Source organism: Oncorhynchus mykiss, chromosome 5 (assembly GCF_013265735.2).
Source record: "Oncorhynchus mykiss isolate Arlee chromosome 5, USDA_OmykA_1.1, whole genome shotgun sequence".
Lineage (NCBI taxonomy): Eukaryota > Metazoa > Chordata > Actinopteri > Salmoniformes > Salmonidae > Oncorhynchus > Oncorhynchus mykiss.
The window spans coordinates 45,809,887-45,822,360 of record NC_048569.1 but is presented as its reverse complement, the minus strand read 5'-3'; the positions used below and the strand labels follow the sequence as shown (position 1 = coordinate 45,822,360).

The 12,474-nt window shown below is 51.2% G+C and overlaps 1 protein-coding gene across 1 annotated transcript in view; it reads right to left on the bottom strand.

Annotated features, from left to right (window-relative positions):
- The window catches only part of sardh (sarcosine dehydrogenase), a 126,730-nt gene that overhangs the window by 13,924 nt on the left and 100,332 nt on the right, over positions 1 to 12,474 (bottom strand). The window contains exons 18-20 of the mRNA XM_036977676.1: positions 11,801 to 11,894; positions 9,240 to 9,402; positions 5,726 to 5,894 (exon numbers count right to left, since the gene is read on the bottom strand). Of these exons, the coding sequence (XP_036833571.1) occupies positions 5,726 to 5,894; positions 9,240 to 9,402; positions 11,801 to 11,894 (426 nt within the window). The remainder of the gene's footprint in view (positions 1 to 5,725; positions 5,895 to 9,239; positions 9,403 to 11,800; positions 11,895 to 12,474) is intronic.

Genomic DNA, 12,474 nt, shown 5'->3' with positions numbered 1-12,474 from the left:
TAACCTACCCTGTTCACATTATCATCAACGGTTGTCTTTAGAGCACCAAAACCAGATTGGGCAAGGAGGTATGCTATTTATTGCAACAGTTTTTGTGACAAAACCATCTGAGTTGAAATTGCAAATTAAACACATGAAACTTCAGTTTTTTTTATTCGGTACCTGAACACATACACTAAAATAGCTTTTATGTGCACTACCTCATCACGCAAAGCCTTTTATCGGCTAAAAATAAGTTTGATGGAAACATACCTCTGGCGGGAAAATGTTTATATTTTATGTATGTGATTTAGATAGTGCAAGAGACGGAAAGAGCGCTGCACATGTCCTCTATATTGTTATTGTTCAATGGTTATTTTGACCCTTGGTTAATGTTGTCCCTTTGACAAGTATGTCTATTATTTTAATATTGTAAATATCCAAAGTAAGCTTTGGCAATATGTACTTTGTTACATCATAACAATAAAACAAAGTGAATTGAGATTGAGACAGAGCGCCAGAGAGAGGGAGAGAGCCAGAGCGCCAGAGAGAGAGGGAGCGAGCCAGAGTGCCAGAGAGAGAGGGAGAGAGCCAGAGCGCCAGAGAGAGAGCCAGAGCGCCTGAGAGAGAGAGAGAGAGCGCCAGAGAGAGAGAGAGAGAGAGCCAGAGAGAGAGAGAGAGAGCGCCAGAGAGAGAGAGAGAGAGAGCCAGAGAGAGAGAGAGAGAGCGAGAGAGAGAGCGCCAGAGAGAGAGAGAGAGAGCGCCAGAGAGAGAGAGAGAGAGCGCCAGAGAGAGAGAGAGCGAGCACCAGAGGGAGAGAGCGAGCGCCAGAGGGAGAGAGCGAGCGCCAGAGGGAGAGAGCGAGCGCCAGAGGGAGAGAGCGAGCGCCAGAGGGAGAGAGCGAGCGCCAGAGAGAGAGAGAGCGCTGTACATGTCCTCTATATTGTTATTGTTCAATGGTTATTTTGACCCTTGGTTAATGTTGTCCCTTTGACAAGTATGTCTATTATTTTAATATTGTAAATATCCAAAGTAAGCTTTGGCAATATGTACTTTGTTACATCATAACAATAAAACAAAGTGAATTGAGATTGAGACAGAGCGCCAGAGAGAGGGAGAGAGCCAGAGCGCCAGAGAGAGAGGGAGGGAGAGAGCCAGAGCGCCAGAGAGAGAGCCAGAGCGCCTGAGAGAGAGAGAGAGAGAGCGCCAGAGAGAGAGAGAGAGAGAGAGCGCCAGAGAGAGAGAGAGCGCCAGAGAGAGAGAGAGAGAGAGAGCGCCAGAGAGAGAGAGAGAGAGAGCCAGAGAGAGAGAGAGAGAGAGAGAGAGCGAGAGAGAGAGCGCCAGAGAGAGAGAGAGAGAGCGCCAGAGAGAGAGAGAGAGAGCGCCAGAGAGAGACAGCGAGCGCCAGAGAGAGAGAGAGCGAGCGCCAGAGAGAGAGAGCGAGCGCCAGAGGGAGAGAGCGAGCGCCAGAGGGAGAGAGCGAGCGCCAGAGGGAGAGAGCGAGCGCCAGAGGGAGAGAGGGAGAGAGCGAGCGCCAGAGGGAGAGAGGGAGAGAGCGAGCGCCAGAGGGAGAGAGGGAGAGAGCGAGCGCCAGAGGGAGAGAGGGAGAGAGCGAGCGCCAGAGGGAGAGAGCGAGCGCCAGAGGGAGAGAGCGAGCGCCAGAGGGAGAGAGCGAGCGCCAGAGGGAGAGAGCGAGCGCCAGAGGGAGAGAGCGAGCGCCAGAGGGAGAGAGCGAGCGCCAGAGGGAGAGAGCGAGCGCCAGAGGGAGAGAGCGAGCGCCAGAGAGAGAGAGAGCGCCAGAGAGAGAGAGAGCGCTGCACATGTCCTCTATATTGTTATTGTTCAATGGTTATTTTGACCCTTGGTTAATGTTGTCCCTTTGACAAGTATGTCTATTATTTTAATATTGTAAATATCCAAAGTAAGCTTTGGCAATATGTACTTTGTTACATCATAACAATAAAACAAAGTGAATTGAGATTGAGACAGAGCGCCAGAGAGAGGGAGAGAGCCAGAGCGCCAGAGAGAGAGGGAGCGAGCCAGAGTGCCAGAGAGAGAGGGAGAGAGCCAGAGCGCCAGAGAGAGAGCCAGAGCGCCAGAGCGCCTGAGAGAGAGAGAGAGAGCGCCAGAGAGAGAGAGAGAGAGAGAGCGCCAGAGAGAGAGAGAGAGAGAGAGCGCCAGAGAGAGAGAGAGCGCCAGAGAGAGAGAGAGAGAGAGCCAGAGAGAGAGAGAGAGAGAGCGAGAGAGAGAGCGCCAGAGAGAGAGAGAGCGAGCGCCAGAGGGAGAGAGAGCGAGCGCCAGAGGGAGAGAGCGAGCGCCAGAGGGAGAGAGGGAGAGAGCGAGCGCCAGAGGGAGAGAGGGAGAGAGCGAGCGCCAGAGGGAGAGAGGGAGAGAGCGAGCGCCAGAGGGAGAGAGGGAGAGAGCGAGCGCCAGAGGGAGAGAGCGAGCGCCAGAGGGAGAGAGCGAGCGCCAGAGGGAGAGAGCGAGCGCCAGAGAGAGAGCGCCAGAGAGAGAGCGCCAGAGAGAGAGCGCCAGAGAGAGAGAGCGCCAGAGAGCCAGAGAGAGAGAGAGAGAGCGCCAGAGAGAGAGAGAGCGCCAGAGAGAGAGAGAGAGCGCGCCAGAGAGAGAGAGCGCGCCAGAGAGAGAGAGCGCGCCAGAGAGAGAGAGCGCGCCAGAGAGAGAGAGAGAGCCAGAGAGAGAGAGCGCCAGAGAGAGAGAGCGCCAGAGAGAGAGAGCGCCAGAGAGAGAGAGAGAGCGCCAGAGAGAGAGAGAGAGCGCCAGAGAGAGAGAGAGAGAGAGAGAGAGAGAGAGCGCCAGAGAGAGAGAGAGCGCCAGAGAGAGAGAGAGCGCCAGAGAGAGAGAGAGCGCGCCAGAGAGAGAGAGAGCGCCAGAGAGAGAGAGAGAGCGCCAGAGAGAGAGAGAGCGCTGCACATGTCCTCTATATTGTTATTGTTCAATGGTTATTTTGACCCTTGGTTAATGTTGTCCCTTTGACAAGTATGTCTATTATTTTAATATTGTAAATATCCAAAGTAAGCTTTGGCAATATGTACATTGTTACATCATAACAATAAAACAAAGTGAATTGAGAGAGACAGAGCGCCAGACAGAGACAGAAGGCCAGACAGAGATAGAGCGCCAGACAGAGTGCCAGACAGAGAGAGACAGAGCGCCAGAGAGAGAGAGACAGAGCGCCAGAGAGAGAGAGAGAGAGCACCAGAGAGAGAGAGAGAGAGAGAGAGCGCCAGAGAGAGCGAGAGAGACAGAGCCAGAGAGAGAGAGCGCCACAGAGCGGGCGCCAGAGAGAGAGAGCGCCACAGAGCGCGCGCCAGAGAGAGAGCGCCAGAGCGAGAGAGAGAGAGCGCCAGAGAGAGAGAGAGAGAGAGAGCGCCAGAGAGAGAGAGAGAGAGCGCCAGAGAGAGAGAGCGAGAGAGAGAGCGCCGGAGAGAGAGAGAGCGCGCCAGAGAGAGCGCCAGAGAGAGAGAGAGAGCGCCAGAGAGAGAGAGAGCGCCAGAGAGAGAGAGAGCGCCAGAGAGAGAGAGAGCGCCAGAGAGAGAGAGAGAGAGAGCGCCAGAGAGAGAGAGAGAGAGCGCCAGAGAGACAGAGGGCCAGAGAGAGAGAGGGCCAGAGAGAGAGAGGGCCAGAGAGAGAGACAGAGAGACAGAGCGCCAGAGACAGCGCGCCAGCCAGCGCACCAGCCAGAGAGAATGCCAGCCAGAGAGAGCCAGCGCACTAGCCAGAGAGGCAGCCAGAGAGGCTGAGCGAGCACTAGAGTTGCTGAGCGAGCACTAGAGAGGCTGAGCGAGCACTAGAGAGGCTGAGCGAGCCAGAGAGCCTGAGTGCCAGACAGAGCGAGCAAGCCAGAGAGAGAGCGAGCGACAGAGCGCCAGCCAGCGAGGCTGAGCGAGCGTCAGAGAGATCGAGCCAGAGAGCGCCAGAGAGAGAGAGACAGAGAGCAGCTTGAGAGCCAGAGCGCCAGCCAGAGAGCTTGAGCGAGAGCCAGAGTGCTAGCCAGAGAGCCTGAGTGAGCCTGATCAAGAGCCAAAGCACCAGGAAGAGAGCATGAGCGCCAACCAGAAAGCCTGAGCGCCAACCAGAGAGCCAGAGCACCAGCCAGAGCACTAGCCAGAGAGCCTGAGTGCCAGCCAAAGAGCCAGAGCGCCAGGCATAGAGCCAGAGCGCCAGGCATAGAGGCAGAGAGCCAGAGTCAGAGCCAGAGTGCCAGCCAGAGAGCCAGAGCGCCAGCCAGAGCGCCAGCCAGAGCGCCAGCCAGAGACCCTGAGCGAGGGCCAGAGCGCCAGCCAGAGCACCAGCCAGAGCACCAGCCAGAGCACCAGCCAGAGCACCAGCCAGAGCACCAGCCAGAGAGCCCGAGCAACTGCCAGAGAGCCCGAGCAACTGCCAGAGAGCCCGAGCAACTGCCAGAGAGCCCGAGCAACTGCCAGAGAGGCCGAGCAACTGCCAGAGAGGCCGAGCAACTGCCAGAGGCCGAGCAACTGCCAGAGGCCGAGCAACTGCCAGAGAGGCTGAGCGTGCGTGAGAGAGTGAGCCAGAGAGAGCGAGCCAGAGAGAAAAAGCGCCAGAGAGAGCAAGAACATCAGAGAGAGAGAGAGCCAGAGAGAGAGAGGCAGCCAGAGAGCCTGAGCGAGCGCCAGTGACTGCCAGAGAGCCTGAGCAACTGCCAGAGAGGCTGAGCGAGCGTGAGAAAGGCTGAGCGCGCAAAGAGAGAGCGAGAGAACGAGAGCGCAAGCGAGAGAGCGAGAGCGCAAGCGAGAGAGCGAGCCAGAGAGAGAAAGCGCCAGAGCGCCAAAGAGAGCAAGAGCGCCAGAGAGAGAGCGCCAACCAGAGAGAGAGCCAGCCAAAGAGCAAGAGAGAGCGAGCCAGAGAGAGAGCGCGAGAGCGAGCCAGCCAGAGAGAGAAAGAGAGAGAGAGAGCGAGAGAGCGAGAGAGCGAGAGAGAGAGAGACAGCCAGAGAGAGAGAGAGAGAGAGAGAGAGAGAGAGAGAGAGACAGCCAGAGAGAGAGAGAGAGAGAGAGAGAGAGACAGCCAGAGAGAGAGAGAGAGAGAGAGAGAGAGAGAGAGAGAGAGCAAGCCAGAGAGAAAGAGAGAGCGAGCTCCAGAGAGAGAGCGCCAGAGAGAGAGAGCCAGAGAGAGACAGAGAGAGAGACAGCTCACACTACATCAAACAGACCTGTTCAGGTGATGTAACGTTTGAGCGTTCAGACAGAAATGTCTTGTGTAGAACAGATATGATTGTCCGCGTGTATAATAGGGGATCATGTCAGCTCCACTCATTGAATTTCTATCTGCACCTCAGACCCGAACCAGACAAGAGTAGTCTCAGTGAATCAACTCAGAAAACGATATCACGTCAGGCTGACAGTCCTTTAAATCCACTTCTTACCGAATCCCTTTCTAATCGAACCACAGCAGTTTTAGTGAATGACTGGAAACATCACTTAGTCCCTCACCATTTAGACCACATTTAGACCAGGTCTGCTACAGTACACTAACGGCAGGGAAGACTTGTGGGCTAAGTTACGAAAATATGATTCTGTCATCTATGGTTGTCATTAAGGCCATGGTCATGTTGACTTTAAAAAGAAGAGAAACTCACACCGTTCTAACTGGAGTCATCGAAGACCCACATGGAAGGAGGAGGAAGAAGCCGAGGATATAAGAAAATAATGCTGGTGACATTTAATCATGTCCTCAAGCTAAAAAAGTTGCCATGGTGACCACTCACTCATCAATGGTGAAACAGACAATGCGTCTACGTAGTCCCTCAGCTTTCTGTTTCTCCAGAGAGGCCCGACCCAGGAAGGGAATGGTGCTCTTCATCTTACAGGTAAACGCTAGTCCCGCCTCCAGAGGTGTGTCGTCAGGCCGCAGGTCAGCATGCCAATGTCTGTAGCCTAGGGAGAGAGGGGAGTCACTATCCAGCCAAACTGCAAACCTTGGAAGAGGTAGGACACAGAATGGATGAGACCGATGTAATGTACGCTTACACACTCAGTCAGTGGAGGCTGGTGGGAGGAGCCATAGGAGGATGGTAATGGCTGGAATGGAATTCATGGAACAGAGTCAAACATGCGGTTTCCATATGTTTGATACATGTACATGTATTCCATTCCAGCCATTACAATGAGCCCATCCTCCTTTAGCTCCTCCCACCAGCCTCCTCTGCATTCATTAGACACAGAAACATGAACGCATGCAAGCGCGCAGAGGTTAAGCACTCTCAAAGAAGTTGCTTATCGTTGTCCAACGTATTCGATGATCACTTCCACTTCTGAGTTAACGGTGAGTTATTTGGTGACTGCAGAGTCCAATCAGAGATCCACAAACTTTATTGCAGGTCGGGCATATGCAGTCTGTGTTGGCGGGGGGGGGGCAGGCAAGGTTGTATGTCTCCTGAGCTGTTTTTGCTGTCTCTTTGTGTTCCTCTCCCCGCCTCTGTACACCGCTCTGGCAGAGCTGCCGCCAGGTGGAACAGTTGGCAGCAGCATCCTCTAGGTCTGTGGGTTTGATGTTGCACTTCTTCAGTGACGTTTTCAGCTGGCCCTTGTAGAGCTTCAGCTGTCCCCTGCAGACCGCCGGCCAAGATGTAGCTGGCCATACAGGATCTTCCCTGGCAAGCGCTCCTGAGACATTCTAATGACATGCCCAAGCCAGCACAGTTGGTGTTGAGTGATCATGGCCTCCTTACTCTTGCAGTTGGTCTTAGCAAGTATTTCTGTATGGGGCACACGGTTGCACCAGGGGATTCCCAGGATGCAATGCAGGCATCTAATGTGGAATTGCTCGAGCTGCAGGTTGTGGCGACTAAGTGACCCAGGCTTCATAGCTGTAAAAAAAGTATGGTGATGCAGACGGCAACCTTGGTGTGGAGGTGGAGATTCCGGTTTTGGAAGATCCTGCATCTGAGTTTCCTGAAGGCAGCTGATGCTTGCTTGATCCTATTTTGAGTTTTGAGGTCGAGGTCTGAAGGTCTTTCAGAGTGTGGGCCACAAGAGCACAGTCATCAGCATACTGCAGCTCAAGAACCCGTTCTGTCAAGACTTGTGGTTGCTTGGAGCCTCCTGACATTGAATAGATTTCCATCCAGCCTGAAGTCCACTGCAAAACCCCTGCTGTCCTCAAACTCTTTCTGGAGAAGCTGGGTGACATGTAGGAGGAAGACGTTAAAGAGTACCAGTGCGAGTGACACACCCCTGCCTCACACCGATGCTTACTCTAAAGGGCACCGTCTCCTGCCCTCCAATGGCCACCAGAGCCATCATCCCATCATGGAACTCAAAAAGGATGTTGACAAATTGTTGCCACAGGTGGACTTGTCACCCTTGTTCTTATCAATGTTTGCATCCCGCCACTGTTGTGGGACGATCTCCCGGTCCCAAACCTCAGTGATGTACTGGTGGAGCGTTCTGGTACAGAAGTAACCTCCCTTCTTAAGTAGCTCTGCCGGGATGCTGTCAGCGCCAGGAGTCTCGTTGTTCATGAGGGAATGGATAGCTGATAACACCTCTTGGAAGGTTGGTGAATGGTTGAGGCCTTGAATGGGTGGACAGACGGAATGGTCTGTAGGAGAACGCTGATTGAGTAGTGCTTCAAAGTGGTCAGCCCACCTCATCAGCATCTGGTTTTGGTCCTTCAAGAAAAAGTCAGACTATCAACTGTTTTCATGGGGGTGATGAAGAGACTTAGGGCTACAGATAGCTTTAGTTGAGCTGTAGATATTGTGAATGTCGTTTTTGTCAGCATAAATGTTGATTTCTTGTGCCTTCGATGACATAATTCAGCAAAATCAAAACAGAACGCATTAGTGACACTGCGCCAGAGGCTTCGTTCGAAATAGAGCTGTCTTTATTTGGGAGAGGAGAGCCACTCCGTTCCAACGCTGCTCTGCTCATCTACTGGGAAACATACAGAGGACCCAGTGTTTTATACTGTACTGTAATTACAGTGTAATAGTTAGAGCTGTATTCATCGCGAGGAGGCCCGACAGGAGTCTTGGTCACGGAGAGGCTTTGTACCGGCAAGGGGAAACTTGTGCATGACGCTTCTCCCCAATTCACCACAAGGGCTAGCCGGCGGCAGCGAGCTGTAAGCGAGAGTATGCAAGCAAGTGGCAAGCGGGCATGCAACTAACCTCTACCTGCTGATATGTCAAACAGCCACTGTAATGGGTCTCTCATTTCTGCTAGTCATGCTACTGCTGTTCTCTCAAGGACACAGGTATTGAACCAAACACGCTCTGTTTCACTTACAGCTCTGCTCCATGTTGTCACGACACCAGTATCGCGATACTTACCATACCAGATTATCCTTGGCAAAAAAATAAAACACGAAGCCGACAAAACTCTATGGTCCTTTAAAATCTACTTCTGTAAAACAAATGTGACTCTGGGTGACAACATAAGGTAGTTTTCTCCAACATTAGGACTGTTTTCCTCGAGAAATTCTGTCCGCTTCGTGTTTTGTTTCCTTTGCTTCCTAGTATCGCGATACTGGTATCGTGACAACACTACGACTGATACCTATGGAAATGTGTACATCTGACACACTGTCTGCTGCCTATGGAGGTTTATACATTCAGTTAAGACGTTAATAGGACTGTTACTGTACTCTTGGCTTAACTGACTAGTGCCCAGGCTAACATTCCACACCTTGTACTCCGTGTCATTGCCAAACTAAGCTAATAAGAATCTGTAGTGTGTGATTATCCCACTGCCGTTACATAAGAAAAGGGGTAGTAAAAGTCCCAACTTTTCCTGGCACATCTCACTAATATGTTTTCCTGGAACATGTCATAGCTGAAGCACAGCTGGTGGTTGTGTTGCCACCAGCCCCTCAGCTCTGAAAACCACAGCTGGTTCCGGAAAAACTTTGTTGAGTTGTTGTTCTGGCACCAAACTCTTTCGGAGCTGTACTATACCTTTCTCGATGCTGAAGTACATGTCTATGCTGAGGGAGTCATTGGCACACACACACACGCGCACACACACAAACACCTTTCTCTATACTGAGGGAGTCATTGGCACACACACACACAAACACCTTTCTCTATACTGAGGGAGTCGATGGCACACACACACGCACACACACAAACACCTTTCTCTATACTGAGGGAGTCATTGGTACACACACACGCACACACCTTTCTCTATACTGAGGGAGTCGATGGTACACACACACACGCACACAAACACCTTTCTCTATACTGAGGGAGTCGATGGCACACACACACACACAAACACCTTTCTCTATACTGAGGGAGTCGATGGCTCTGTATCCTGCGTTGATGATGCTGTGCTTGGCACCGGCAGCCATGACAGCCTGGTAGACGGGCAAGCAGGAGTCCTTAGGGATGTGCAGTTCCCAGCCCAGCTCGCCCACGAAGGACAGACGCATGGCACGCACCTAGAGGGGGAGGGGATGACAGAATGAGAATTCATGAGCGAGTGATTGAATGAGTGAAAGACAGTGAGCGAGTTAGTGAGCGAACGAGGAAAGTGATAATTTAAATGTCCTGGGACATGACGGGGCTCTAATAAGACACAGTAATTGCAACCGATAGTTATCTTCCCAACACACTGTATGCAATGAGACTTTAAATTTCATGGCCAGAACCCAATGTAATATATATGTAATGGAATGAATAGAGGAATTGTGTACGAGTTGTCCTTGAGAGCAGGAAGGCAGCTCACACTGGTCTAGTCTGACAGAGAGAACCCTTCTGGAGAACAGCACAGCTGCTCTGTAACCCTCCTACTATCTACTGTTCCCACACACACACACACCACGTCTTCAAGGACACGGTCTGTATGCCGGGCTGCCGTACATTCTAATGAAGAAGTTCCTCGCAGGGAGAGAGGGAACAGAGAGGAGAGAGAGAGAGAGAGAGAGAGAGAGAGAGAGAGAGAGAGCGTGGGAGGATGAACAGAAGCATGGGAAAGGAACAGGATGGGAAGTGATAAAAATGTGTTAGTGATAGAGCTGGATAGGGAGAAGAAAAGAGGAAGAGCAGAAGAAGAGATGTGAGACTAAAGAAGGAGAGAGGGTGAGAGACTGGTGAAGCAGGACAGCAGGAGGAATGTGAGGAGAAGCTGAGGAGATGTGACAACAGCAAGGATAGTTGAAGAGGCAGCCCCAGAGGAGGCCCTGTCAGCCACACCATCTGGCCAGCACAGCCTCACACAGGTCCCTTTATCCCCTCCACTCACAGCAGGAAACTCTAGGGATCCGGACAGAACTAGGCCAAGATCCTCTCACATAACACATACACAAATAATAATCATGCATGCACATGCAGGCACACATGCACACCCACGTGCACGCACACCCATGCATGCATGCACGTGGGTGGGTGTGCGTGGGCACGCGTGTGGGTGTATGCGCACGGTTGGGTGTGCGGGCGCGTGCACGCACACCCCGCCCAAACCAAACAACCTGCCTCACGGTATGTTAAACCTGTATGGGAGAATGATGTGTAATGAGTGAGTTGGGGCACAGGCAAAGACCGTGTTTTCAGCACAGCAGTGAGACAATCATTGGGATTAAAATGCCATCAAGACCGTACTAAATGTAGGACAGGATGGGGCATTAGTGAAGGCAGGCAGATGCCAAAGAAACAAGGGGGATCCAGAAAAAAACGATGACATAATTCAGCAAAATCAAAACAGAACGCATTAGTGACACTGCGCCAGAGGCTTCGTTCGAAATAGAGCTGTCTTTATTTGGGAGAGGAGAGCCACTCCGTTCCAACGCTGCTCTGCTCATCTACTGGGAAACATACAGAGGACCCAGTGTTTTATACTGTACTGTAATTACAGTGTAATAGTTAGAGCTGTATTGGATGTTTATTAAAACAAAAACACTCCAAATGTATTACAGCTAAACATGTATAGAGATGTTTCTTAATTTGATCACTGTTGTCAGATTGTGGCAACTTGTGGTGTATTGAAGGTTTAAAAAGGCTTCTAAATTTTGTAATTTCCACTTAAACTTGATTTGCCCCAACGGAAAATGCATCAACCCCTACAAAAATATCCATTAATTATAATCCACATAATTCAGATTTCCTGCAGGATTATTTTACTGCTGTGAGAAACTGGTCAAATTAAGATGGTATGTATTAAATGTACAGAGAGACATACATGTTTTCTACAACTCTGAAATGAGGCAGAGAGGAGGAAAAGACTGGATGGTGAAAGACTAGAATGTTTCAATTCAAGGGAGATATGAATAATGGAGAGGGACAGATGAGAGAGCGCAATAGGAAAAAAAGAGAGAGGGAGGTTAGAGAAGTGTTTGACATGAGGTCTCAGTCAGTCACAGGGGTGATGTGAGCTAGGCCATCTGTCCCATAAACAGGCACAACACTCACTCGGGTTCCTCACTCACAATACACAACTAGGCCAAGACACACAACAAACACACACGCAGGCAGCTACACGCAAACGCGCGCACATACAACAACCACCTTTGTGCACGCATGAACGCACACGCGCAAAGTTATGCACCCTCGCTCTTTTCTTGCTCTCTCTCATGCACACTAAGGAGAAAAGAACCCTTCTTCAAGCAGCGCCATGAAGTGTACATTTATTCTAATATACTACTTGAATTCCATTGGCAATTGACATCACTGTGTGAAGAAAAGTCATTTGTACCAGATTCAATTATACATTTGATGAGGCAGGAGTGTGTGTGTGTGTGTGTGTGTCTAAGGGTGGGAATGAAAGGGGAAAATAACTGCTAGCCAGACAGACCAATAGAGCCAGCCAGCCAGGAAGACAGACAGACAGGTCCTTCCTCTTACCTTGTGTCCGGCAGCGTTACAGACTTTGTGTGTTGAGAAAGGGAAGGCTTCGTTACTCAGGTCTGTATCCAGGATCTCCTGTAGCACCTCTCGACTGTGGACAGACACAGAACACCACGTCAGCAAATCAGTTGTCAATCAACCAGTATCAGCCAATCGCCGGGTCAATCAGGAACTGCTCTAACCATGCAACTGCCAAAAGGGATCATCAGTGAATCAACAGTATATCTGTCAATCACCAATGGCAGCAGAGCTCACGTCAGCCAAAGTACCTAGCAGTCAACCTGTCCATCTGAGAAAAGTCCACGACAGACAATATAAGTCAGACAGGCAGCGCGGCACAACACACACTCATGATTGAGTAGACAAAAACAAAACATCATTCATATTTCATGGACAGTGTTCAGGTTTGGTTGGGTGTTGTCTGCGACACTGGGCCCGGGTCTGTCCTTATGAGTTCCTCTGCGCGCACAATCTGCTTTCTGGAAAGTGCCTCGTCACTGAAGTAGCCTGATCCCAGATCTGTTTGTGCAGTCTTGCCAAACTAGACAATGACTGTAGGGAGCTGGGAAGACAGCACAAACCAATTTGCGATCAGGCTATCACTGAAGGGCCCCTGACTGTAGTCATTGGTAGCAGCTGCGTGGCTTGCAGGGCTTGCAGGGCCAAAACAG